Here is a 23,039-nt window from a genome sequence, read left to right as displayed (position 1 = left end):
GGGTGGAGGAAAGATATCTGAACCTGTGTTTCCAAATCTAAACCCACCATGCCAGCAGGTGAGGAAGACAATGGAGTGAACATGCCCCTCTCTACCTTTTTAATTCAGGATCAACTTGTCATCTACATGCTTTATGATAACAGTAAAATGCAGCACAGACTGTCACACAGAAGAAGCAAATGAGAAAATTTGTTTCTAGGTACAATAGGAGTTGCATGCTCCCAAATCTGAAATTATCACAGAAGACTGCAAGCGGATTGGACAGCAAAGGAAAACAGAAATGAAAACAAACAAAAATGAAGTGATACCCAGGGCCTCCTGTTTGCCAGCCTGCTGCAAAAATAAATAAAGTGCAGGATGAGGAATTAATGGCTCACATTATATTACTTTCCGAAGCATATTGATTGATAAAATGGTATCAGCTCTTCCTCTTATTACATTACCTACTATCGCTCACCCAGGGCTTCTTCAGCACAGCACGATAAAGGCAGAAGCGTTATGAAAGGCAGATGATTTTTTAAAAATACGATGACAATCACAGCAACAAAAAGGAGAGCTAGGAGTTTATGGGAGAACAATTAGGCATGCTTTTATCATAAGTCAACAAATGGTTCATTCATGCTTCTGAAAAGCAATATTTTTATTTAATGTTGCGCATTCCTTGTGGAGATGGTTCACACAACATGCTGTCTTATACACCGGAGCAGTCCTAAGCCTTCCTCATGTAGACAACTGCAAAATGTGAAAGAGGTGAGGACAGCTATTTATTTTGTTATTTATTTCCCACCTGAGTGTACATACTAAAGGCAGCTTACACCCTGTAGAGCAGCCTAAAATCTGAAAGAACAATAACCAGTTTCAAGCAGTGGAAGACAAGGAGATGAACTGAAAACACTTGGCATATTATTGCTTGAAATCCTTTAAAGATGCACCCGGTGCCTCTTTCTGCTGGTTAAAAAGGTGACGCTTTTTGGAAAAATTAATCCAGGGCCCTGGAGCCCAGCCTTGCTCCTACCTACAGCTGATTATACTTCCTCTACAGAGAATATTTAGTCCTTCTTCCTTTATCTCAATAAATGTGTGCAGAAGCGCCTCATATCAAGAGGTGCTCTCTTAATTATAAAGTCAGCATGAATTACTGAGGGAAAATATGGCTACCAGTAATTTCCAATATGACAACAGCACTTTTTATAGCATCTGTAATTATGGTCAGCTATATCTGTTCACCTAAGATGCATTTCATACGCAGTTCACCTAAGATTTATATATATATATATGTACCTAGGAGGGTTTGGTCTGCTCATGTATTGAATACCAGGTATTTTTTGACCTCGCTTTTACAGACAAAGCTCTATAATGGCTGTTAGGATTAACAAGACTGGGACTATTATATAAAAATAACACTCTATATTGAGAAGGGCACCAACAATGTTTTTGAAGGGAGGTGCTATTTGTATCTATGTACAAAGAGCACAGAGACGCACTAGAACACACAAACATACACAAATGCAAAGCTCCTTGTAAAATTCAGGAATGAAACCTTTCTCTCTCTCTCTCTCTCTCTCTCTCACACACACACACACACACACGTGTCATTATAATACATAGGCAAGGCACCACCCACAAACTTCCCAACATAATAATGGGCATTCCAGAAGAATAAAATAATTTAACAATTTTAAACAAGCAATTTGCTTTACAGATTTGCAGCATAGTCTTCAAATGATCTTGGATGGCTCCTTTCTTATTTCTAGAACTTTCCATTTAATCCATCCCGGAAACATATTTTTGCGCCTCTAAACAAAGGAGGCAAGGAAAACTCAACCACAAATATATACATTTTGAGACACATATCATATATAATATCAATATAGCCAACCCTACTCCTCCTAACAGCATTCTTAGGATGTCTCTCTGTGTGTGAGTGCACACACAACACAACACAACACAACACTGACACCTTACGTATCTGAGCTCTTATGTTCACTGTATTTTGAAAAAGGGATTTCACTAGCCATTTCAAGGATAGATTTTGAAATTTTGTGCATCTAAGCATCTGAAAACAGCAAAAGGAGCATGAAAATCAATTGCAATGCATGAGTGAAATGCTATAGACAGGCTTCCTTTGAGAAGCAGGCAATTTTAGATCCTATGTGCATTGTATTCTTGCAATAGGAAAGGGGTTCAGCGCAAAATAGCATTGCCTATTTCTGAACAAGTTGTGGCAAGAGACCAGTAATTAATGATAACAAAAATCTGTACAGATCAAGACAAGGAAACAATTATGGCTTCCATTTAGGAACTGCACATTTGAATAAGTGAGAAGGACCCCTGCTAGGATCAGATGGTGTGGGGGTCCAATTTGGATTTCTCAGCAGTTTTTAAGTGTTTGTTTGCCACATAATTGCAATACCAGTTCTTAAAATCCAGAAGTAGAATTAAAGTCATATTAATATTCTATATCTCCTGATGCTCACAATCCAGTTGTTGTTGTTGTTGTTGTTGCAGTGGTTTTTTAAGGTGATAATTGTCAGCATCGCCCTTGAGCCAGTGCCACTAACTGGACTCATCCACTTCAGCCCCGACTGGGCTAGGCGAGCTGGGTAGCACTTCCAGAGACCACCTTCTGCGCAGGAACAGGTCAAAGTGCTGTGGACTCACAGCTTAGAGTTGTGAGCACCGGATTCACTTCCACAAGTAGACAGTCGTCGCACAGCAGAGTACAGCAGAGTCTAGCAGAGTATATAAACAACTCGGAGAGCAGCTCTGTAGAATATCTTCTTTATTCTATCTACAACTATAATACAACTATATACAGAGCTAAATGAGCCTAAGCATAAATGAATGCCAAACCGCACTGACTGTCTGCAGCTGCTCTTAGCAGCAACCTTATCTAAACACACAATCTCTAACACTCAGTCTCCCTCTCTCCGACACACTGACTGACTGACCACCCGACTCACTCACTGACTCTTTGATGTGGTGCTGGAGCAGAATAAGTAGAGAGCAGAACACGCCTCCTCCTCTCTGCAGAATCAGCAGACTCCTCAGGAGATTCTTGGATATGGGAGGGGTGAAATCTCCTCAATAATAATCTGAAGGCCTTTCCGGATATATTTTTTGGAGGGGGTGCGGCTGCATTCACACAAGAGTTTATTTCATTTCCCCAATGTTTCCCTAATTGCTAATTTCTGCATTTTTTAAAAAAGCTTTTCATGTTATGCAAAAGCCACTTTTGGAAAGCCAATGTTTAGCACTCATTTCCATGTTATTTCATTTCAAAGGAGCGGTGTTCATCTAATACTGGCTCATTTGAAACTTTATAGAACCTTTATCCTCAATAGTAATGGAATTCATAGGTGGGGAAAACTTTCATTTCTACAAATCTTTGCTCCTTGAGAAGGCAATCTTTGTATGAGCAATGGCGGACCTTTGTGTCTCAGATTTCAGCGGAGCCCTGTGCAACGTCAGAATCTGGAGACCCCAACTCTTGCCCTCTATTGGACATTATAGTCCTAGTACATGCTGCGGAACTCCAGAAGCTCCACACCTTGCGCAACAGAACTGCTCATGCTCTCCTAGATCCCTCTTTGATGAGATTCAATACTTTATTATTCCTTTGGAGCTGTGCTGCCTCTTTGTACTTTTATCCTTCCAGGTTGTGGCGCTTTACAGCGTACATTTTGCATTCTTTGGTTTTCTTCTATTTTGCTAAGTTTGCAACAAAATATTAAATGTGAAAAAGATAATAATAATAATACAGTGGACACTCGGGTTGCGAACGTGATTTGGGCGGGATGCACGTTCGCAACCCACAGCGGCGCATCTGCACATGTGCTGGTTGCAATTCGGCACTTCTGCGCATGCACAAAGTGTGATTATCGCTTCTGGGCATGTGCAACCGCCGAAACCCAGAAGAAACTTGTTCCGGTACTTCCGGGTTTTGGCAGTCTGTAACCAAAAAAAAAAACAATGCAACCTGAAGCGTCTGTAACCCGAGGTATGACTGTAACAACCACAACAACGTGTTTTTCAGTGCTCATAAGAATGAACAGAGGACAGGAAAAGTAGTTGTGGGACAACACTGCCTTTCAAGTTGCTACTATCATTTAAAAATGGCACTCAGAAATCTTGACTGTATTTAGATTGCATTCTGTATGAAGTGTCCAGTCTGATCCATCTGTACACTTTTGCATGCACACTAACACAATAAGCATAAAGTTGTCATGCTTTAACCTCCTATATGTAGAATATTTAACTTGAAATTCTTTCAACAGGAGTGTCTAGTGCTGTGCTAAGCTCTCAAAGGATGAAAGTTTAGCCCAATTTTTAAGTGCGCGCACAGGGAGAAACTTACTGGCAAGAAAGGCTACTTTACATTTTAGGGATCGGCATGATTTTCTAGGGCACTGGAAGCAAAAAAGAAAGGTAGCTCCCAATGGGGACAATAGGTTGTGTCACAAATGGGGCATTCTGGAAATTCAAAACAGTGCTATGAGCTCAATGGAGTTTTGAAGAGCTCTGGTAAATCTACTACTACTCCAAAAAATCTGCCCTAAAATCACTGGATTTCCATTTCCCTATTTTGCAGTAAATGGGACTGTAAAAATGAGGATGTGTCATTTCACTCAGCCATTTATGTCTGATTTACAGGGTAAGAACAAGACCCTTGCAATTAAAATATGCACACATTTCAAAGCATGTAAGGAGAAAAGCGAAGGAAATTTTAAATTCCTATAGAGATTGAAGAGTTAATCTGGAAACATCCTGTTTGCTATACAGATCTCCATTTGCAACACTGTAATGTGAACTGCTCTCTGTAATGGCCTTACATGTACTCTTAATTACAGGAAGGCATTGCCACTAGAGTAGAAAAAATGACTAGAGTCAAGTTTCTCCGCTTTTAAGTAAAACGAGAACTCTCTGCTATGCCCAATCAACAGAATGCTCATGTCTTTTCCCTTTCTGCACTGGAAAGCATGTAATGTGAGTGCCATTTCAATGGAAAATGACTTTCACTTGGAAACTGGTGGGTGGCTGGTTGCCATAAGAAGCTGCCCCCAATCCCAGCTCTACCAGTGCTTCCCAAACCTAGGTCTCCAGCTGTTGTTGGACTACAACCCCCATCATCCCTGACCACTGGTCCTGCTAGCTAGGGGTGATGGGAGTTGTAGTGTAACAACTGCTGGAGACCCAAGTCTGGGAAACACTGGTGTCCATGGATGGGCAGGAACACTGCAGGGTTTCAGGTAGCACAGCAGATGTCAGGGATCTTTAGCATGCTTCACCAACCAGCTACAGCCCTTCCCCATCTGAAACACAAATAGATGACAAGTTTTATACCATGCCATCAGTTTGCAAAGAAATTCATTATCTTGGGGTTACTGATACCCGTCAACAAAAGGGCTGTTGCCCTACAGTACCCCACAACATTCCACAATGTCCTAAATTATATTTTATCAAGTACACAGGAACTGCAGAGAGTGGGCATTTGGGAATCTGGAGTGCAACCTCAAAATGCTGAAGCACATGCCAAGGCAAGGGGGTATGTAGTGGTGCGTACGTGCAAGGCCAGCAAACAACTGGATATTTCTGACTACTGGGTACAGAGCATCTGCATCAAGAAGCTAAGCTCAGTTGAGCAGATCACATTCACAATGGCACCAAATTGGGTGCATGTACGCATAGACCAGAAATTGCATTCATATGCATATAGAAATATGCATCCCCCCCCCTCCACAGCTGGATCTGGGAAACACATAAGAAATGAGTACTGAAATTTATATGCATGGAGATTTATTTTTCCAGGAAGGAATTATTAGATTATTTCAGCTCAAGAGAAATTCTGGAGCTAGAATCATAGAATCATGGAGTTGGAAGAGACCACAAGGGCAATCGAGTCCAACCCCCTGCCAAGCAGGAAACACCATCAGAGCACTCCTGACATATGGTTGTCAAGCCTCTGCTTAAAGACCTCCAAAGAAGGAGACTCCACCACACTCCTTGGCAGCAAATTCCACTGTCAAACAGCTCTTACTGTCAGGAAGTTCTTCCTAATGTTTAGGTGGAATCTTCTTTCTTGTAGTTTGGATCCATTGCTCCGTGTCCGCTTCTCTGGAGCAGCAGAAAACAACCTTTCTCCCTCCTCTAGGTGACATCTTTTTATATATTTGAACATGGCTATCATATCACCCCTTAACCTCCTCTTCTCCAGGCTAAACATGCCCAGCTCCCTTAGCCGTTCCTCATAAGGCATCATTTCCAGGCCTTTGACCATTTTGGTTGCCCTCCTCTGGACACGTTCCAGTTTGTCAGTGTCCTTCTTGAACTGTGGTGCCCAGAACTGGACACAGTACTCCAGGTGAGGTCTGACCAGAGCAGAATACAGTGGCACTATTACTTCCCTTGATCTAGATGCTATACTCCTATTGATGCAGCCCAGAATTGCATTGGCTTTTTTAGCTGTCCTAAATTATATTTTATCAAGTACACAGGAACTGCAGAGAATGGGCATTTGGGAATCTGGAGTGCAACCTCAAAATGCTGAAGCACATGACAAGACAAGGGGGTATGTACTGGTGCGTACGTGCAAGGCCAGCAAGCAACTGGATATTTCTGACTACTGGGTACAGAGCATCTGCATCAGGAAGCTAAGCTCAGTTGAGCAGATCACATTCACAATGGCACCAAATTGGGTGTATGTACGCATAGATCAGAAACTGCATTCATATGCATATAGAAATATGCATCCCCCCCTCCACAGCTGGATCTGGGAAACACATAAGAAATGAGTACTGAAATTTGTATGCATGCAGATTTATTTTTCCAGGAAGGAATTATTAGATTATTTCCCTGCAAATTTCAGCTCAAGAGAAATTCTGGAGCTTCTCTAGTTTAAACCATTTCCTTTTTCTGTTTCATTTCTAACCCACTCATCTTCATTAGTTTCAATATTTAGCCACCAATATGTTGTATACTTTGTAGGCCCTTTCAGGAAGCTGTAACCCTGGCCATTGGAGATGTTGGCTGCAGTGGCGTTGTGTGGGTTGTCAGCACCCGGGGCAAGGCAAGTAATTTGCGCCCCCCGCTGCACTGTCCCTCCCCCAGATAGTCCCTCGCTCTCTCTCCACACCGCACCGCATGCCTGGCACACCCCCCCTCCACAGTGGGCGGCGACCCGGCGGCTCGGATCGGATTTGCACAGCCAGCACTGCAGTGAGAGAGAGTGAGTGAGCCAGGTAGGGGCAGAGAGCTGCGAGTGTGAGCGCGCCCCCCCCCCAGATGTTGCACCCGGTGCGGCCAGCACCCCCTGCACCCTCCACGCTACGCCACTGGTTGGCTGAGGTGGACGGGAGCTGAACAGCATGTGGAGGGCCACAGGTCCCCCAGTTTAGTACAAAGTGAAGAGACAGGCCTAGATTGTCATAGTTTTCTCTTTTTATAGTAAATACACTGGGAAATATGTGAAGAATTGATGCTCCATCTTCATCAGTATTTCCAAATTATTCAATAATTTGCCTATTTAAATCATTATATTTCATTATTACTGTACTTAATAGCTTGGCTTAATTTGGAGCCAATCCAGTGTGATCTACAAATAGTTTGCTTAATTTTCCACCGGAGAAAAGGGGTAGTCAACACAGTGCCCTCCAGATATTGCTGGACAGCACCAGATTTAGGATTAATAATGATAATAATACAACATATATTTATATATTTATACAGGTCAGTATATGAGTAAACTGTACCTAAATGAACTGTTGTGAAAATAAGAAATAGGGAAAGAACCAAATGTTGTCCTTGCTTGAGGCACCATGTTACCAAAGACCACCTAGAACTTTCTGACCATTGACCATGTTGGCTGGGGCTGCTAGGAACTGAGAACAGTTGCATACGCCCATGCCTTGCATTTCTTTTATTCTGGCCACAATGTTATTTTGATGCAAGATGCAAGTTTACTGAGATGCCTGTAGCGATATGGACATAATTCTCACTGTATATATTTTTTTAATCAGTGTGCCTTAACTATAATTATTATTATTCCAAATGCACTGCTTTGTAAATTAAATTTTGAGAAAAGGCCTATAAATATTACAAAATAAATTAGGCTACTGGTGATGATCCCCAAATCTACTTCTCCTTTTTTATCCTCGGCACTCTTTATCCTAGGGGTGGGCCTGGGCAAAATGTGGGAAATGTATCACTATCAAATTGCAATCTCTTCAACAAGAATTTGACATCCAGCAAATCTTACATTTTCTACAAGCCTTCATTTTAGCCCCGGGATCATTAGACTTATTCTACAAAATGAACAATTCTGCCTGCCTAAGGCTGCAAGCAAGGGCTAATAAAAATCAAATGTGTTTCTTCCTCCAGTTGCCAGTACAGTGGTACCTCGGGTTACATATGCTTCAGGTTACATACGCTTCAGGTTACACACTCCGCTAACCCAGAAATAGTGCTTCAGGTTAAGAACTTTGCTTCAGGATAAGAACAGAAATCGTGTTCCGGCAGCGCGGCAGCAGTGGAAGGCCCCGTTAGCTAAAGTGGTGCTTCAGGTTAAGAACAGTTTCAGGTTAAGAACAGACCTCCAGAACGAATTAAGTACTTAACCTGAGGTACCACTGTACTGAGTTTATCCACATTGCAGTGCATATTCCCCAACAGTGTCAAAACTAAGCATCTCAGAGAACATCCATACATTAAACAGAACTGGCTTAAAGTGGTCCTAAATGTTTTCAAGTTTCAGTCCTGCTCCTCTGAAAACTTGAGGGTCCATACTGAAATGTCCAGCTCTTTCAATCCCTTAGGTCTTGAATTCAGAGGGGAAATTATAACTTTAAAATATCACATTCACAGATATATTCATAATACATGCTGGTTCCCTGCCTCAGGGCTTAATATTAAGATACATTTCAGAGGCTGGCATTTAAAGTAAAAAAAAAAAAAGGGAGATTATTTGAAAATCCAACATAAATTCTAGATTCTGCCAGGCAGCTTGCTCCCTTTGCTGTAATTACATCCCTGGCACTATGATATCCAGTGATTTTCTACTTCCTAACATAAAACCTTTAAGTGGGATGGGGGAGTTTACACAACAGCTGTGAGCTGAAAGTGAGTTGACAAATTTGGGCCTACAAGTTCCTAATAAATGGTAAAAGGTAAAGGACTTCTGGACAGTTAATTCCAGTCAAAGGAGACTATGGGGTTGCGCCGCTATTCTCGCTTTCGGGTCAAGGGAGCTGGTGTTTGTCCACAGACAGCTTTCCGGGTCATGTGGCCAGCATAACTAAACCACTACTGGCGCACGGAAGACCGTGACAAGCTCCAGAGCGCACAGAAACGCCGTTTACCTTCCCGCCGCAGCGGTACCCATTTATCTACTCGCACTGGTATGCTTTTGAACTGCTAGGTTGGCAGGAACTGGGACAGAGCAACGGGAGCTCACTCCGTCATGGGGATTCAAACCGCCGACCATCCAATCAGCAGGCCCAAGAGGCTCAATGGTTTAGACCACAGCGCCACCCGCATTCCATGTTCCTAATAACATTTATCTATCTATGACATCCACCCTAGCCGTAGCAAAAGTGGAGTGTCTTTGATTTTAAAAAGCCCTTCTTCAGCACCATGAATATGGCCAACAGTACTAGTATACAGTGATATCTCGGGTTACATATGCTTCAGGTTACATACGCTTCAGGTTACAGACTCCGCTAACCCAGAAACAGTGCTTCAGGTTAAGAACTTTACTTCAGGATGAGAACAGAAATTTTGCTCCGGTGGCACGGCAGCAGCAGGAGGCCCCATAAGCTAAAGTGGTGCTTCAGGTTAAGAACAGCTGCAGGTTAAGTACAGACCTCCGGAACGAATTAAGTACTTAACCCGAGGTACCACTGTATAGTCAAAGCTACCAGCATGAGTTTGACCAAGCTGCGGGAGGCAGTGGAAGACAGGAGTGCCTGGCATGCTCTGGTCCATGGGGTCACGACAAGTCGGACACAACTAAATGACTAAACAGCAACTACAACTAGTATATAGATGAGATATGCAATAATGACCGCACTGACAGGCAGGACTCATCAATGACACCTGGCTGGGTGGGAAGTCTGTTTGGTGCTGAAGTGACGGTTTTGCCTGTTCACATGTGTGGTGCTGATGGATCCACTAAAACTGAGAAACTAACTGTTCTGAAAATCCCTATTTCAGCCTAAAGTTTAATTTGGTGATTTTTCTAAGGTTCCGTCTTCATTGAATCAGCACTCTTTGGAACAGCAGATAATGTCTGATTCTACAACACCCCCACGCTTTTGGAATGAATACTGAAGATATTTTTACCTAGTCCTCCACAAAAACTCCTAAATTATTAAGGCTTATATTACGTAGACGTCGTTCTTCCCGGTAATGTTCATAAAAAGTTATGGGTCCAAGAGCTGCTAAAATAGCTCCTTTCCACTCCGGGGAGCTTTTTCATCTTCGCTAACCTTTCCCCATACATGGATTGAAGTCCGAAAGTCCAGAGAGAGTGACTCCAACAATACTGATTCTGAAATTGTGCTGTTCTCAATATTTTTGTATCCCGCAGTCCACGATGTTTGAAGAGCTCACTTAGCCTGAAGTAAGCTATTGTCTATGACTGGCATCAACATCATTTAGCATTTATCAGAGTGTGTAGCTCAGTTTTGCCCACAACTCAACCACCTGAGTTTGCTACAATTTAGCATTTCATCACCACCCTAGTTTCATTTTGCTTTTTCCTTTCCAACTGAAGCACAACATCCCATGGCAACTGAGCATACCCAGTCCTTAAGGGCTGATTGTTGGACTTTCTAATAAAATAATAATAATAATAATAATAATAATAAGTATTATTTATACCCCGCCCATCTGACTGCGCTTACCCAGCCACTCTGGGCGGCTTCCAACAAAATATTAAAATACAGTAATGCATCAAACATTAAAAGCTTCCCTAAACAGGACTGCCTTCAGATGTCTTCTAAAAGTCTGGTAGTTGTTTTTCTCTTTGACATCTGATGGGAGGGCATTCCACAGGGTGGGTGCCACTACCGAGAAGACCCTCTGCCTGGTTCCCTGTAACTTGGCTCCTCACAGCGAGGGAACTGCCAGAAGGCCCTCAGCGCTGGACCTCAGTGTCCAGGTAGAATGATGGGGGTTACACCCCCTTACTTTTAAAAAACGTTGGGAGGGTTTTTTTCCCATACTTTGGTAAAACACACTAACATCTCCCTCTTGTTTCTCAATTGCCATGATTTGTCTCCATTTCTTTTGGCACTCACCACCAGATCAGTATTAAAAGGAATGTGATTTCAGTGGGGGGAAAGGGGAGGGGGAGTCCTGGATTCAGCTCATGGTGTCGCCTGTCAAACAGCTACAGAAAGCAATAAGACCTCTGATGAAGACCTTGGGGGAGCCAATGTCAGTCTGAGAAGACAACAGGGAACAATGGTTTGGCTTTGTGTATGGTGGCTTCATAAGGTTTAGTCTATTTTATGCTGTGAGAAATATCCCAGGTATAAAACGACCTATAAAGGTTATGGGCCTATCTGTATTGCAGAGGCATAAGGTGGCAAGTGTAACATTATTGGGCTTTTAAGGAAATTTAAAACTCCATACAGCAAAGTGTAACTACAGTCATACCTCGGGTTACAGACGCTTCAAGTTGCGTTGTGTTTTTTTTGGGGGGTTACGGACCGCCAAAACCTGGAAGTACTGGAACAGGTTACTTCCGGATTTCGGCAGTCACACATGCGCAAAAGTGCTAAATTGTGCTTTGCGCATGCGCAGAAGTGCTGAATCAGAACCCGCGCGTGCGCAGATGCGCGGACACAGGTTGCGGATGCTGCGGGTTGTGAATGTGCATCCCACATGGATCATGTTCACAACCCTAGCGTCCACTGTATATGTAAAAACTACTGTTGATAGATATCACTATGCCAAAAGATAAAGGGTAGAGTTTTTTGTTTTGTTTTTAAATGCATTTTTATAACCATAATACCTGGAACCAAGGCCACAAGGGCTACTTCTTCAGTATACTGCCTGTTACAGGAAGCAGTTGTACAGTAACTAGGGTTGATTTGACTCACTCAGGTGAATTGAATTCAGAGCTTAATAACTAGTCTGGCGAATGGATAGCGTCCAAGTCGTTTAATCAAACAGGCTCCTCAAGCTCAGATTCAACCCACTGGTTCAGGGTGTTCCTGGCATTATTTAAAAAGCTACACTTCCTGCAAAACAATATTATAAAAAGTATTGTTCTATATCATGATGGAATGTGTAAATGGTTGAAACATATTAGGACGTGATATGATAGCCATGTTCAAATATATAAAAGGATGTCACATAGAGGAGGGAGAAAGGTTGTTTTCTGCTGCTCCAGAGAAGCGGACACGGAGCAATGGATCCAAACTACAAGAAAGAAGATTCCACCTAAACATTAGGAAGAACTTCCTGACAGTAAGAGCTGTTCGACAGTGGAATTTGCTGCCAAGGAGTGTGGTGGAGTCTCCTTCTTTGGAGGTCTTTAAGCAGAGGCTGGACAACCATATGTCAGGAGTGCTCTGATGGTGTTTCCTGCTTGGCAGGGGGTTAGACTCGATGGCCCTTGTGGTCTCTTCCAACTCTATGATTCTATGATTCTATGACTTTAAAAAAATTATTCTTTTGTCTTTATACCCACCTTTAAAGCAAATGGCGTCACATTAGTAAGAGCAACAAGATTTTTAAAAGGTGAATTTTACATAAGGGTAATACTAGGAATTAGGGACGCAGGTGGCGCTGTGGGTTAAACCACAGAGCCTAGGACTTGCCGATCAGAAGGTCGGCGGTTCGGATCCCTGTGATGGGGTGAGCGCCCATTACTCAGTCCCTGCTCCTGCCAACCTAGCAGTTCGAAAGCACATCAAAGTGCAAGTAGATAAATAGGTACCACTGTGGCGGGAAGGTAAACGGTGTTTCCGTGCGCTGCTCTGGTTTGCCAGAAGCGGCTTAGTCATGCTGGCCACATGACCCGGAAGCTGTATGCCGGCTCCCTCGGCCAATAAAGCAAGATGAGCGCCGCAACCCCAGAGTCGGTCACGACTGGACCAAATGGTCAGGGGTCCCTTTACCTTTAATACTAGGAATTATTAGCAATTGTTTTCTGTTTTGAGAAGAGCAGGAGGGGGGATGTTCATAAAGACAATTTTACCCAATCTCTATGAATATGGGCTCAGTAAAAAAAAGAAGAGGTAAAAAAATCTCCATGGAGTTGTAAGCCTTCTGCATTTCACAGAATTTTTCAATATTGCCATACTTTACAGCATTATCAATTACACAGTTATTTGACTATTTTCACTTACAGCTTTTAATAAATAACCTTGGTAGATACTGCTACTTTTCACACTGGATTCTTTATTAAAATTATCTGACAATCTGTTCTGATTTTACTGTTCTTGCACATTTTCTGAAGCAATATTCATTTGAATACACTTAAGAATAATTTTGTCATAATTTCTGCTACATCCAGGACTGAATGACTAGCCACTGATAGACTTGTTCTCCATGAATCTGTCTAATCCCCCTTTTTAAAGCCATATAAACTAGTGAATTCTCTAAATGAATTATATGCACTGTTTGAAGATAGACTTCCTATTTTCTGTCCTGAATCTCCTGCCCATCAGCTTTGCTGGAGGAATTCAAGTTCTAGCACTGTGAGAGAAAGAGCAAAACTACTTTCTCTACTTTATTTTACAAATCTTTATCATGTCACAAACCAGTATTTCCTTTTAGGTGGTTAGGCATTGGAATGTATTGTTGGTGTGTGGAAAGGCAAGGTGTGGCCATCACCTACACCTTCAATTTTGGGTATTCTGTTAAAGGAATCTGGCGGTTGTGGATCCTGTCTGATGCCTGTGTGGCGGGGGGCCATGGAATGACCCTCGGTGACATCAGGGGAGAGCTTATAGTTGTATTAGCATCAACAGGCTCCCCCGACTGGTGGTTAACCCCTCTTCAGACTCACCCCTCTCTGAGTGGGTGGTGTCAAATCTTCCGTGGTCCAATGCCTAAGCCAATACCTTCTCAGATGCTGTAATCAATAAAGTTGTGGCCTTTTCTTGCCCATTAACCTTATACACTGTGTCCACATGTCTTTATTCCACCAAGCGGGGATCGGGCCCTCGAATCACAATTTCCTTTTATAATGTAGCAAAAAACACAACACCTCAGCACCTTTCCTCACAAGAAAAGTCCCACACTGCTGATTGTTAAGTTTGGATTGCTTTTACACCTTTTTCCATCTTTATTATATCCATCTCTGCTATATATATTATTTCAAAGATGCAACAGCATACTGGGAAGGTTTATTTTAGACCCCTTTCCTACTGATCCTTTTTTACTGAGCTATCCACCAAGACCAATCATAAATGCACTGGCTATCCTTAGGGCAGGCATCTATCTTTTGCCCTTCCATCAGCAATATAGAGCAGTTCAGGATCCCCTTTGAGGCTAGAGGTTTAAGCCAACCCTTTTATTGCTGGAAATCACAAATATATTATTAATAATCGACATAAATTATGAAGGACGGGGTGACTCTATAGATTGCTAGTGAAGTATATTTTTGGACAGCCGTCCTCTCTCAGAAATACTTGGTATGTTAAATGAAAATAGTGGCTCAAAATGATTTTTCTTCATGGTATTGAAAAGAAATAATCAAATAAATTTGTTTCGGCTTGGCACTCACTTATTTTTTATGTTAGCAATAACTTAACATAGCCACAGTAAAAATCCACCATCCTACTATGCTAGAATTTGGAATGCATGGCACTGTATTTTTATTATTTTTATTTTTATTTACACACACACACAACTTTATTGCGGTCCATAGACCCAAAATACACAGTACATTTTTAAAAAGAAAATTACATTGTTGCTGTTGTTTTGATTTCATTTTTGTATTATTCCCTTGTATTCATGGACGCATAGTTGTACTTATCTTCCCACTGATTTGAAGCCACTTTGTGTCTTTCCTAAAAGAGGCTCCTGGGAGGCCGGAAGGACATTACCGGAACAGCTCTTGGGTTGGCGCAACTGGCTAAAATGTTTTGAATGGTTCTAATTTTGGTTCCTCTGTTTAGTTTTTGTCAGGTTGATGTTGGTTAAATGTTTAGTTGGGGTTGGCAGTTATTTTAATTTGGGTATAACTGTAAACTGTTTATTATTGTTATTATTGGTTTCTATTGATTTATTGGTTTGTTTGTTGCTTGTACTGTATAGGATATTTATTTATTTTGATACTTTGTTGTGTTTTTATATATGTTGTAAGCCACCCAGAGTGGCTGGGGAAACCCAGCAAGATGACTGGGATATAAATTTAAAATCTATTATTACTATTATTATTATTATTATTATTATATGTTCAGTTCTTCTAGTAGAAGATGTGTTCCCTTTGTTATTCCTGAGCACAATCAATAGAAAAAGCTGCTAAACTATTAATTAAAACTAGAATAATAAATGTACTTAGGCAGCATGATATACCAATTCTTCAGAAGTTTTTATTTTCCCCTTGGTTGCATTTCCTCCACAGCTCATGATATGGGATCGGAAAGTTATTCCTGTGATCTGAGGGATTGTAAATCATTCATATATATATATATCCATATATATATATATCCATATATATATATATATATATCCATATATATATATATCCATATATATATATATATCCATATATATATATATATCCATATATATATATCCATACACACACATATACATACATACACACAGCACTTTTGTTCTACACCATTCCTAGTACAGTCCAAGGCAGATAAACTAAAATCTCATTATGTATAGAGGCGCTACATTTGTAGTGCGCAAATAGACCTAGGACAATGCAGTTAAAGCAGCTGACTCCCTACAAATAATCCTAGAAACTATACTCTGTTAGGGATGCTGGGATTTGTACAGTGGTACCTCGGGTTACAGATGCTTCAGGTTACATACGCTTTGGGTTACAGACTCCGCTAACCCAGAAATAGTACCTCGGGTTAAGAACTTCTCTTCAGGATGAGAACAGAAATTCTGCAGCGGTGGCGCGGAAGCAGCGAGAGGCCCCATTAGATAAAGTGGTGCCTCAGGTTAAGAAAAGTTTCAGGTTAAGAACGGACCTTTAGTATGAATTAAGTTCTTAACCCAAGGTACCACTGTACTTCTCTGAGAGATAAACTACAGCTCCCAGGATTCTTTGGGGGAAGTCACATGATTTAAATGTAAGGCATGTATGCTTCCTAAACCCATTGTCTATTACATTTCCCATTCTGTTCCTGTTCTTTTTGTTTAATCTGACCTTGTTTCATGGAACAAGATATCAGGATGACTTTGCCAAATCATGTTTTCTGTCAAACAACTAATACAAGTACATTACGTATAAAGTGAGTACATTTGCAGAGAAAAAACTGATTTTGCAAACTGAATGCAGGTTTGCTTTTATAGGGAGAATAATCTAAAATTCTATATTGTGTGACAACTTTTTTAATGTTAGTCAGCTTTTCTGTTCTGTTCCTTGTGTACATTCAGGCTGGAACTCTATGTATGCTGATTTGTGAGTAAGCTCCATTAATTTCAGCGAGGCATCCTTCTGAGTAAACATGAGGAGGAGGACTGGCCTGTCATTCTCCTGCCCTGTTGTAACTCATGCTTTAAAACAAATAAATTGATCTGGTCTCAGTACATAAATAATACTGACCTACCTTGCAATGCTTTTTGTACGAGACAATGCATGTGAACATTCAGGAAGCGCCATTAAAAGTATATTATCACTAATAGGAATACCAATAACATATTAAAGAACAGCTATGGAATCTGATATAAATAGTTGGGTCCGTGAAGGTAGCAGCGCCCCATATTGCTACAGTAAACTCAGTATTTATAGCAGGCTATGTTTGCTTTAAAAAAAAAACTGCTCAGTTATCTGCACAGTAATGAGCAGCACCTAAGGCGTGAAAAGAAAACTCATTAACAAATCCTCTTCCCATTATGCTATTCCACTTTATAAAGCAAGACTATTCAAGAAACACAGGCATATCATAAAACCCCATGAAGTTTAACGACCAGAAAGTCTTCTGATTAACTTTTATGGACGTACAATAGTGCCCAGTATATTTTAGGCACCATAAATAATGGTGGTGGTGAACGATGACTCCTTCATACAATAATCCAAAACACACCCATATGCAAACAGAACACCATATTCAGTTGGTGTTTTTTCTCGACCACTGAATAAACCCCACCGACAGTTTTGAAGTCTACAAAGACTCAGAGCCACTAAGGGCGAGGAAGACACGACCGCTATAGGCAAGAGCTGCTGTGAGTCTTAAGCCTAATGAGGGGAACAGGTTGCACATGTCCCCTTCCTATTTTATTTTTGCTTCCCCTAATTAGTCACAAGAATGTAACCTAATCACAGAGTAATTCAAACCTTTGATTAATCAATACAAAGAGTTACCCATTGCTGTTATGCAATCAACCTTATTTGATATGGTTTTCATTAACAAATAGGATGCAAGGGCTCAGAGAGTAACAGCTCTCTGTGACTGGCTGGGAATCTTGTCTTTTGTCTGAATTTCTTTTTAATCAGCTGCAATATTGCACATCGCAAGCAGTGTATTTTCCCCTGCAATCAGCATACACTGTGATGTTCTAACTGGGATAAAGAGTCCTTGCCACTGCCGTAATTAAAGACTTGTGATGAGCTTCTGAGGCTGCACCACACACTTACCTGGGAGTAAATCCCACTGATAAGAATAAATGTAGACGGAATAGGTCTGTTAATCTTAATAGCTGGCTAGATCAAAAAAAACACTCATCCTTCCTCTACTTGAATGTGTTAATTGCACTTTTTTTGAAATAGTTTGAGATTTACATGCATCTAGCATCAACAGCAGAGTTTAATTTTAATGGAGGTGCAATTGTTTCACCTTTCTAATATGGAGTTGTGCATTCTTCCATCGCTTTCTTTTGGTTCTTAATGTGCTTCTGCATCAATGTTTCTTAAAAACTTGCTTGTTTTCATAACATGGATAGTGTTCCAGACAATTTCAACATTTGTAATTTCTGCTATTAATTGGCTTCACATGCAGCCCTCTACATGTCTTCTCAAAAACAATCTCCAATTGTTTTAATGGGACTTGCTCCCAGGTCATTGCCATAGGATTGCAACCTCAATCTATCAATCAGTTACCATTGTGAATTAGGTCAGTGTACTGAAACAGGGACATCTAAACTCATCTAAGCACTCCTTTAAGACCACATACTGCATTAAAACCAAGTATTTGCAAATAGCACCAATACAAAGCCATTTTCTCAAGAGCCAATCATCTTATAGCATATATATTATTTGATCTATTACAGTTTCAACAGCATTTGTGAATATATGTAATAAAAAAGCTTGAATGTTCAGCGCTAATAATAGAGAAGATGAAAGATAAAAAGCTGACAAATTAATAGGATGTGAAATGACTGAAAATATAAGAACTGGACAGCAAAGGAAGGAAGTTTACATAATAAAAAGCACACTCACAAATTATGTCTCTTTTTTACAGCCAGTGAAACTTGATTAAAAGTGATAAAGGCAAATTACTCAGTCATTATAGACATATAGCCACTCAACAAGCCCCTTCATCTGGTCTTTGTCAGTTTGGAATCATTTCTACGTTCCATAGGAAGATTGTTTCCTTTAATTTTTATATGTGTACAGAAACATGTATTCTATCTCCTCATATGCTATCATTTATAACAGCTTTGACTGTCACTCCATGTCCAGCAAATGCAACAAAAATATTTCCTATCCATTTCAGAAAAACATCTGCAAAAAATTAGAAATGCAAATATTATTTGTTTTAAAAAATAAATAAGGACCAGATGAAACCGCACTTAATTAATCCATGTTACCAAAAGGGATGGGCGCTGACAATGAGGATTCAGTTATTAACATGTTTGCAGGTTTGTTTTGGTTTGTTTTTTTAAAAAAAAGAATAAGGGGGAAGAATACAAACAAGTTCCTTTTGCTTTCACCGTCTTCTGAGTTTTAGTTCTGAATATTGACCTCTGGAAATATTCCAGTCAAAATAATTCTACAGCTGCATATAGCCTTCATATGACAGACATATGAACTGGCTAAGTCCATTATTGCAAAATGACATTTATTCTGGTATGAAATTATAAATCCACTGCAATTCATACTCCTTGTCCATTAAGGAGCTGCACAAATAAATCATTGATATGGCTTCAAGCAATCTGATGATATTAATAAACCTACCTCCAAAGAGGAAGAACAAACACAATTTCTCCATTATCCTCATACAATGAACAAATCCCATCACCTCTCCTCCCACGCTTTCATACAATAATCAAACTAGGAGCAGCCAAATCCACAAATCTGTTAAGGCCAAATACTTGCTTTTGGAGTTATTTAATCTCATTGGGACTAAACAGGTTTAAAATCAAGTATGTCAGCTGACTGGAGTTGTGGATGAATTTGAAAGCCCGTTTCCTAATAGAAAGAAACCCCATCAAGGATAATTTCAAGTTACCCATTCCCCATCTTTCCTTTTCTAAACCTAATTCTCCACATTCCCTTCCATGCGACCAAGTTCTGCTCACCACATTGCTCACTGCCCACAACCTTCCTGTTCCCAAAATGGCGACTTTCCCACCACCACCCACCACCTCATCTTCAACTTTGTCTTAAAAGTTGCAAAACATATGGCGACAATAATTGTTCAAAGGGATGGAGGAAGAAGGGCTGGAATATTTAACCGAAGGTCCAAGGTATGAGATGGATGAGGGGAAAGCACAGCTGCGAGATTCACTCATACAGAGGAAAAGCCATGCAGTCTCCATCTCCTGACCTTCCCTGTCATTGAGGGAGAGGCTGGCAGGGCAAAGGTGAAAACATGTCCTTACCTTCGCTGCAGTCCTTCCCGCGGAAGCCAGTCTGGGAGCAATCACACACAGCCTGGTCATTGAGCACAGAGCAGACGCCTCCATTGAGGCAAACGTCATCCCTGGCGCACAGGTGGCTCTGTTCATCATCCAGCCGCACTTCTTGACTCTCCACAGGCGAGGACTGTGTGTAGTTGACCCTTACATCTGTTATCCATCCCTTGAAGGGCTCCCGGTCCTTCACCGAGGAGAGTGTTACTTTTAGAGTAGCCGAACGCAGCTCAGGAGGCAACCCTCCGAGAAAGAGGCCGCTGAAGACAGTCATGTCCCGTCGCTTGGATTTCACTTCCACCCACTTAGCCTCAGTCTGGTCGATTAGTAGCGTCGTGTTCTTAAAATTGCGGCGGACAACCACTGTGTGCCACAGGTTGTCATTAACAGCCATGTCGGAGAGCAAGATGGCGGGTTCGGCGCAGAAGATGGAGAAGCTGAGCTGGAGCCTCCCGCCTTGCGTCAGGATTAACTCCAAGAAGTCACAGAAGCCCTCGTCGTCAAAGTAAAGCACCAGGCCACTGGAACTACGGGTCTTCATGTTGAAGCTCATTTCACTCTCGCAGCAGGCATTCCATTTAGGGAATCGAGTCCACTGGCCCTCTGCTCCTGGGAATTCCAGGCTGCTGCCAAGCTCGGCCCAGCATCCCAGGAGAAGGGCCATCCATAGTAGGAGGCAACCTCCACGCCTGAGGAGCACAGGCCCCATTCTTCGTGGGGTGGGGTGGGGGAGAGGGGGGAGAGGAGGGGGGAGTGGTGGTGGGGGGGTTGAAGCAGACAGGGTAAAATCTTTCCAGGAACCCCTCACACTAGATAAGTTAACTCTTGCTTTCCTAATGTTCTGGGGAGGAATAGTGGAGTTGCCTCTCCCAGTAGGAGAGGCTATGGGGAGGCGCACCCAATATGTAAATCCCTCCTCCCTTCAAAAAAAAGAAAAAGAAGAAGAAAAAGCAAAAAGCAAAATGAATGAAAGAGAATATTTTCAAGCACAAGCAAATGTGCAACTTTGACGGGGCTGTAAAAAAATGACTTTAGAAATAAAAGGCACTGGTAGATGCTATTCGGTCATCTGCTTGGCTTTCGAAGGAGATGTCTAAGGATGGATGAGTCAGCAGAAATTGTTACCATCAAACACCCATGTCACCAAGTTGGAAAGGAGATGGGATGATGTTCAGAGAGGAGAAGGCCAACAAGCCACCCAGAAAACCTTCTCCAAAGATCCACAGGCCCACTGAGACTCGATCAATATCCCAGCACACATGGAGGAATCAGTATCCAAGCGCGTGTAGAAGTCATGTTACCCGATAGCTGTATTTCCCCAGGATTCTCCCTCACCTTTCGCTGCAAGCAATTGCCGGATTACAATCCAGTCTTCTCAAGGCTGATCCTCTCATCAGATCATGGTCTGCTCGCCATGCAACAGATCAGGAGGAGATTCCCAATGGAACTGAAATCCAGACACTGTCATGAAGCTCAGAAGCTACTTGAAATGCAAAGCTTCACAGCTCCTGTATTGTTTTGGGGTTTTGTTTTCCTTGAGCAAGGCCCAAACTATGAAGATCCTGGTGTTTGATCGTTGGGGGGTTTTGCGCTGTGCTCTTTTCAAAACAAAAAAACCATCTGTGAAGATATAAAACAAAAGACAAGTACATTTCAAAACCACGAATGAAAAGTAAAACGAGCCTGTAAAAAGGGTGAGGGTAACCACAGATTTAAATGTAACCAGAGGCAAGTGCAGGCTCCCTTGCTACAATAAAGCTAAAGCGTCATGCTTTATGCCCTATGCTGGGGGAGCGGGGGGAGTTTCTTGTGATGAATTCCATTCAAGTTAACTCCATTAGTCACTGTTTTAAATGCCCAAGTCTGTTTGCAGCAGTAATTTTTTGGACTGGAAAATCATAGGAAAAGCCTCTTTCATGTACAGAGCTTGTTATGGCAGAAAGGGGCACTTAAATGTGTTACTTATGTTTACTGCCATTTGGGCATCTTCAAACATAATTCATTACAGAAATAAACCTACGCCTACCATCCTCCATTCAGTGATGTTATTGCATGCTGTGAACCTGCTTATTTCCCCCCAGTGTTCTTAAATTCATGAAAATGGGACAAGATCACAACAAGGCCGAACAGACGGTGAATTACCATAGTTGTTGCATTCCTTGCTAGAAGTAGGATTGTGTTGGTTATGTCTATAATATTTCTTGGAATCTTTTAGCTGTTGAAATTTTACATTATTGCAAAGGGGGGAGAAGCTGTATGATACAGCTAGATTGCTGTATCATACAGATCACAGTTCATCCGTCCTCTGCTATTACTCTTTTAGGACCAGGGATAGCCAACAGTGGCGCCTTCTAGACCCCAGCTCTCAATATCCCTGGCTATTTGTCATGATGGCTGAGGCTGATGGGAATTGTGGTCCAGGAACACCTGAAGGGGAACACATTGGCTACCTCTGCTTTAGGATAAGGCCAAATCCCTGTTTACATAAGCCTCTATACAGTGGTACCTCAGGTTACATACACTTCAGGTTACACACGCTTCAGGTTACAGACTCCGCTAACCCAGAAATAGTACCTCGGGTTAAGAACTTTGCTTCAGGATGAGAACACAAATCATGCTCCGGCGGCACAGCAGCAGCAGGAGGCCCCATTAGCTAAAGTGGTGCTTCAGGTTAAGAACAGTTTCAGGTTAAGAACGGACCTCCGGAATGAATTAAGTACTTAACCCGAGGTACCACTCATATTGGAATTAATTTGTGTGTGCATGCGAGTGTTTTTGTGTGGTGTGGCTAAAGCAGTTTGCATGTTTTAAGAAATACATCTCCCCCACCACTGCCTTGAACTCTCCCAGTTGTATATTTAACTTAATGGATAATACATATTTACTGATAGCTTTTCTATCGTAAATCTGTGTCCCACTTTAGCAGCACGAGCTGTCATCCAGCAGAAATCAGGCACATGCAATAGCAACACACACACCCTCCAAAAAAGTCTCAAAGTAGAAGTAACACCAGAGCACAACCTTCCCTAGACTATCAAATGTCATTT

General features: G+C 41.6%; 1 protein-coding gene across 48 annotated transcripts in view; it reads right to left on the bottom strand.

Moving 5' to 3' along the window:
* Nucleotides 1-23,039, bottom strand: part of NRXN1 (neurexin 1) — a 977,330-nt gene that overhangs the window by 947,536 nt on the left and 6,755 nt on the right. For all 48 annotated transcript variants that reach the window (XM_083432435.1, XM_083432438.1, XM_083432439.1 and 45 more), the window contains exon 2: nucleotides 19,963-21,612. In XM_083432435.1, coding sequence (XP_083288561.1) covers nucleotides 19,963-20,701 — 739 coding nt within the window. In that variant the 5' untranslated portion in view covers nucleotides 20,702-21,612. The remainder of the gene's footprint in view (nucleotides 1-19,962; nucleotides 21,613-23,039) is intronic.

This window comes from Podarcis tiliguerta (genome assembly GCF_965153285.1).
Source record: "Podarcis tiliguerta genome assembly, chromosome: 3".
NCBI lineage: Eukaryota > Metazoa > Chordata > Lepidosauria > Squamata > Lacertidae > Podarcis > Podarcis tiliguerta.
This window is presented reverse-complemented; position numbering and strand designations above follow the sequence as displayed.